Genomic DNA, 6,693 nt, shown 5'->3' on the forward strand with positions numbered 1-6,693 from the left:
TGTTAACATTGTCAAAGAGCTTGCAAAATTGCTGCTCGTAGGCGTTTCGCCCGGATGGTTTTATTAATTTTTCTTTCATAAGGATGACTCATTCAAACTCTCACAAGATTAGTATAAACAGCTGTTCCGTTTGTTGGATTAAGGCGTCACTGTATTTACCAGGACAACGTTCTCTGTCTATTTCTCGTTATTCTAGAGACCAACTGCTCGCTAGAGTTGAGATTGCTGCCGGAGTTGCCCTGCAACCTCAGAGCAAGCTAGTAGTCACACGGTCGTGCTACACGATTCAGATCAAAGAACCAGGTGCGCTGTACAACAGTAAGTTTTTAAAACATAAATTGCGAGAAAGAACCCGTTATACCAAAATATAAATATGTAAATATAAATCTTCCTCTTTATTTGGGCTATGGTAAATGAGATAGTAAATGAATTATGCTTTGCTAGCCTGATGAATTTCTTCAAAAGTCAACGAAGCAGGTAATTTACAAACTGCCAGCTTGGAAGAAAGCTGTGGCGGATTACGAGCGCCTACACTGACTCAAAACAATAATTGCGTAGATGTAACCATCACAAAACAACAGAGTCAGAGTCTACAAATAAAACCCTGATCATCTAAAGTGTATGATTCCTTAAGCAAGGTAGAAGCACGGGAGTCAGGAGTCTACGAAACATTCATTCAGGGTCATTCCAGTACTCCAAGATACCCTTTTCTGTCGAAGAAGACAGTTCACGTTTTCGATCAAATTAATTATTTTTTGTGTTTCGAACTTCAGATGGATTAACTAAAAAAGTGCAACCACTTCATGGAAGTTTGAAAACGACTTGCACCTCCGTTGATCTGATATTACAAATACACTTTTTAGATAAGTTCTTGGTTTTTCACATTTTCTCATCTAGGACCGTGATTTTATTTCATGATTTGCTTTAATTAAAAATTTCCTGGTATCGCTTATCGGTTCACTCGATGTTAGTTAATCTCACTCATAAACAAATTATAAACGAACGTGATCTTTGAAGAAAATTTAAGAACACAACAAGGTGCTTCTTTTTATCAGATTGCCTGTGATGCGTTAAGAAATTTGGAATGAAGAAGGAACACATTATATGTAATTGAACATCTGCAACGTAAAACAAAAGACCAAGTTTCTACATTACTGCCTAGTGACTATTTATTTTGTTGCGCCATTAGATCGCTCATCAGAGAAGCCTCAAGCTTTTTTTAAAATAACAATTTCAACTGAATCTTCACATCACCGAACATTGTCTGCGAAAAAATACGCGATTTTTTGAATAAAAATTATGAAACTAAATCCCGTATATTGTACGCAGCACAACCCTTCCCAGCGCCGATTAAAAGGACCAGTGGGATGGAGAAATTATTGCCAGTTTATGACGTAGATTCATGAATAGATCGTTTGTTTTCTTTATGTCCTTGAATCTACTTCACGATTCCCTTGTTTATCCAGAGGAAACAAACGAAGATGAAGTTTAGCCGTATAATTTACTGGCCAAATGTTAAGAAAACATAATCGAAAATGCAAAAATACCTGGCCAAACGCTCGCAACATTGTTGCATGATATTGCGACATGTGGTGAACAGGCTGGCCAAACGCACGCAACATTTTCAACAATTTCAACGCAACATGTCGATACCTATTTGCCTCAGGCCCCTGGTGCGCAACAAGTGGACCTAGCGCGCATGCCCTACGGTGCAACAATGCAGCGTGAACATGTCCAAACGAGTACAACATCATGCAACATCCAAAATGTTGCAAGAAAAATTTGACCGTTTTCAAATTTGATCCAACATGTTGCAACATATCGTTGCAAGACGTTGCGTTAAAATGTTGCGAGCGTTTGGCCAGGCCTTTATAACACTGATTTCTCGCATACATGCCCAAGATAAGACGTATAGATTCAATGAATCATAGTGCCTATGACTAATTTTTTATTACCTCTAAAAGAGGAAAAATCACTTTCTCAGCATGCTAAGTGTTCCTTTCTCTTAGATCTTCTTATGTCAAATGTTAGTAGTTACGTTCACTTACAATTGAAAATGTCCAAAACGAAAGCTGTCGGCTACTTTGGACACTCTGCACGTAAAAGAACGTTTCATAACTTGTTTGCAGCTCTTTTTCCCTGTAATTGGATTTCTCTTTTCCTCCTTTCCATTTTTGTAATATCTTGGAAATTGTCTTAGATGAAACTTGATTTGCTTCTGTATGAGTTATGTAAGTGGAAAGGAGAGTATAGTGAAAGTGTTCTTGCTTGGCCGAAACAAAATTCTAAATGTAGGAAATTGTTATCTTCCCAGATAAAAATGACCGCGAATAATACAATAAGTTGCGGAGTTCCTGAATGGTTTGCAAGTCCCACAACCGGCGACCCAGAAGCTTGGATAAATGAATTCATCGTGATTGCAGTCAACATTCCATTCTGCGCTTTTTCCTTCCTGAGTAACTTGGCCATTATTATCACGATTATTAAAACACCTTCATTGCATAGACCGTGTAATACCCTACTATGTAGCCTGGCCGCTACCGACGGCCTGACAGGTGTCACCTCTCAGCCAATCTTTGTTACCCTCCGACTGATGCTGCTGTATCGTGATAACACAACTTGCGGGAATCAGGAAAAGTTATTTACTGCCTTTTATGCCTGCATTATGCTGACATCTGGATGGTCCTTTGTGTTCTTGTGTGTAATCAGTTTTGATCGCCACTATGCTCTGTCCAGGCCTCTGAAGTATCGAACAAGAGTAAGCAACAAAGGTAATCATTTTGTCTCAACTGCATGAATATTCTCACTAAGACCATTGCCACACCAATTTAGTACTACTATACTCATCAACTTAGAAATGAAAATAAGAGTCAACATTTCTCGATTCTGGTCAGCATAGAGCATGCAAAACTGTTCATTTTCTGGTTGCTAAACCTTTGATTGCAGAAGCGTGCCAAGGAATGCAAAAAGTTGAAATTGCATTTGATTGCTTGATAACAAACAGAAAGCGTATATACGTAATTTAAGGCGTCACAAAAAATGGCGCTGATTTTATAAGAAAAAATTTCCTTTTATGCTGGTGCTTCGTGCTACACAAGCAAGAAATGCAGGTAATTAGATGCAAGACGATTTTGATAGGCGTCACGAAGTGACAAAGGGCTAAAGGCTGGTTTTCACTAGTGACGGAGTCTGAGTCGGAGTCGGAGTCGGAGTCGGAGTCGGAGTCGGAGTCGGAGGCGGAGTCGGAGTCGGAGTCGGAGTCGTAATCAAAAGTGCAGAGCGAAGCAGGATACCGATTCCGCTTATGTCTCGGTCATGACGGAGTCGGAAGCAGAAGCGGAAGAATAAACCAATTACAATCCTCGATTCCAAGTATTGTGATTGGTTGGTTCTTGCGCTTCTGCCTCCGACTCTGAAAAACTAGTTTCACTGGATCATAAGCGGAGTAGAAAGAAAATGGGAAAGTTATGATTCTTGCGACTCCGATTCCGTTGAGCCAGAAACCCATAAGAGTTGAAACGTGTAACGCGCGTTCACAGCTTCCGAATATTCAGTGCGAACTGATTGGTTGAATGTTTCAGTGCTAAGTACCATATTTGGAAACCCCTCGCTCTTGTTGTTCCAAGTATGGTACTTAGCAAATCGAATATTCAGAAGCTTGTTTCCCAACACACAAGGGGCCGTTACACGTTTCAACCCTTATGGGTTTCTGGTTGAGCTTATGACTCCGCCTACGACTCCGATGTTTGATTTTCACTAGGTCATAAGGGCACTTACGACTCCGACTTCGACACCGTCGCTAGCGCATTTGAAAACTGTTAAGTTGATACTTGCCCAATAAAAATGAATAAAAGTTAAGATAAAGCTAGCAAAAACCAGTCTTAACGCTTAAAACGTCGACAACGGTGGTCGATTTCCCAGCTACTTTGATAAATTAAAGCAAACCTTTGTACACAACGAAGGGTACCCTCGCTCTTCTGGGAATACAGAAAATTAACTTCACAAAGTGTCCCCTATATTCCTCTAACCCTTACACTTGCCTTAATGCTTAGACCTAAAAAGACACACCGTGTTAGATATCCAAATTGGTTGAGCATCTAATAGGCCATTTCCGAGTCCATGTCTGCCTCTTCTTCAAAGCGCCTCTAAGTGCAAAGTTTTTCTTATGAAAGTCGGTTCGTTTTCATTCATATGTAAAGTAGAACTAATTACCATCACAAAAACGTCGCACTTAGACTCGCTTTGAAGAGGAGGCAGACATTAGTGACAGAAGCTAGCATTCATATACTTAGGTGTTTAAATTTGTATTCACAGGCGCTCTTACGATTATCGCGTTGACTGGGGCCAGCTGGTTTTTCTTAACACTTTGTGTTCTGTTTGTCTTTCCTCGTGTCGGAGGACTCATCTTTGCAATGGCTGTCACGACAATCTTCATAGTCGTCCCAATCGTTAACCACATAAGAATGTTTTTTGCATTTCGTCGTCACAACAAGCTTATCCTTGCAGAAGGCGTTACTGAGACTCAACAGTTATCCATAGCTCTACAGAGAGAAAAGAAGATGGCCTTCGACATGGCGCTCATCAGCTTGATTCTCTTGCTATCACTTGCACCATCGCTTTTGAACAAAATCATTTCCTTTGTTAGCATGCACGTTTTTGCTGTCTTGCAGCCTTGGACCGTAACAATGGTTTTCCTGAGCTCATCGTTGAATCCTATCGTCTACATTCGAAGAAACATTGAGCTTAGAAATGCTGTGCGGTACGTCATTTTTGCAAGTAATACTTGACGATGAGCAGCGAATAATTAAGTATTTTAAATCTTGCAGTAACTAGTTAGATACACGGGAAATTACCCCGCTTAGAAAGGCTAGATTTTACTGGAATATGTTAGGCTAATATTTATGATTTAGTCCCTCTTTTCATAAGAAGCTGATTTGAGCTAAAATTTCTATACCACTTTGGGATACCCAATGAAACGGCGGGTCTAAAACACAGGTGACATTCCACAGGTCACTCGTAACAGGTCATTGTTTTACCTTTTGGAAAGTAACCAAAACCCTGTGTTTGGGTAACCCTAGTCCTAAGGTTGGTTTTTAGGCCTAGGATTAGCCTAATTGAGGGTTTTGGGTTACTTTCAAAAGGGTAAAACAATGACCTGCAAGGAGTGACTTGTGGAATGTGACCTGAGTTTTAGAAACACATTACACCACTCTCACTGGAGAGTGGTATTTAATACTATGACTACCATCAGGTGGCATATTAAAACTCATGCTTCGTGCTTCATCGACGGGGTACTCAGACACCCCGAAAGAATAAAAGCAGTCGGCCTTCGGCCTTGCGTCTGCATCGGTTTCTTTCCTTCCCTTTTCTGAATACCCCTATGAAACACTCGTACTCGGTTCTCACATATAACTTCTAAATGGAATACTGATCAGCGAGAACAGCTGAATAATTACCGACAGTGGAGTCTAAAGCAAAACCACACCTACAGTACCACTCAAAAGTGAGTTACCGCCTTGCGTCGCGTTTAACTTCCTGAGTGACGCGTGTCACTGTAAACACCTTTTATGTGAAAGTCCTTTTGGCTTAATTGGAACAACGTAGGTTCTTATAGGCGGTTTTTTCTCTGCAATTCAAAATTCAACAATTTCAAGAAACACTTGCATGATAATCCCTCGCATTCTTCTGGATGAGTGTATACCATCCTCGAGGAGTGTAATTTGAAGGCATTTTAGAGTTAGTCCTTCCAAATGCCCGGTATTGCAGGTCTTTTTGTCAAATGGAAAGTGCCCTTAGCCAACTCAAATAGATCTCTCCCAGTGCCTACGTTCTTTGCATTCCCAGTACAGACTCAGCAACCATGCTGTAAGGATTTTATTCAATAATCAACTTGCTAGATGGAAGGAAATCCTTCTTAGTCTGATATAATCTGAAATGGGCAGTAATGCATATGCCTGAACAGTTAACTCTTAAAGGACTGTGTTAATTTTAAAGATTTGCAGCGCTTTTATTCTAAACATTTTGGTGGAACCAGCTAGAGACCACTCTAAGACCAAGGATGTTCGTTCTGACAGAAACGTTAATACGGTTTTGACGTTGCAAAAAAAGGAACAAGAAAAACTAAAATAAAAGTAAATAAATAAAACAGGACGTTAAGGAAATTATTGAACTTGCCTCTAATGAATTGCCGTAATTTTGATTGTCATCCAAAAAGTGTTGCATAAAAAAATGTCAGCATAAGCAAAAAATAACTATAAGATCACAATAATGACTTTCAAAGCTGAGGCAATAGAACACGGAGTGACCAGTGTAAACTGGTTTATGAAAGAGGAGGATATATTCCTCTCCCTGCTAAATAAGTAGGCGTTTGGCAGAAAAATATTACTCTTTTTCCTGACTGGTTAGGAACAGGATAAAAGTCGATTGCAATTTGCACGCTCAAAAAATGTAGTTGAGAAGATACAAGCGAAAGAGGCAAATTTTAATAACTATCGTTTGTCCTTTAAGCTGACCAATTGCAGTTGTTGTCTGGAGGATTCCGAAGAAAAAGGAAATAGAACCAAATTTCTAGCACTAGATCCGAACACGTCGTTCTAGTCAGATCATAATAAAAAAACCTATTGGTGTTCGAAATAAATAGCTCTTACTAACCGAGTTCGAAGTCCGCACTGTAAGTTACGGACGGGGATTTTT

The 6,693-nt window shown here is 39.9% G+C and overlaps 1 protein-coding gene across 1 annotated transcript; it reads left to right on the forward strand.

Moving 5' to 3' along the window:
* The first annotated feature begins 205 nt into the window (after positions 1-205).
* LOC137994598 (melanocortin receptor 3-like) lies at positions 206-5,073 on the forward strand. The gene is made up of 3 exons (XM_068840201.1): positions 206-303; positions 2,315-2,771; positions 4,315-5,073. The coding sequence occupies exons 2-3, from the start codon at positions 2,321-2,323 to the stop codon at positions 4,785-4,787; spliced, it is 924 nt and encodes a 307-aa protein (XP_068696302.1). The 5' UTR covers positions 206-303; positions 2,315-2,320; the 3' UTR covers positions 4,788-5,073.
* The last annotated feature ends 1,620 nt before the right edge of the window (positions 5,074-6,693 follow it).

Source organism: Montipora foliosa, chromosome 3 (assembly GCF_036669935.1).
Source record: "Montipora foliosa isolate CH-2021 chromosome 3, ASM3666993v2, whole genome shotgun sequence".
NCBI lineage: Eukaryota > Metazoa > Cnidaria > Anthozoa > Scleractinia > Acroporidae > Montipora > Montipora foliosa.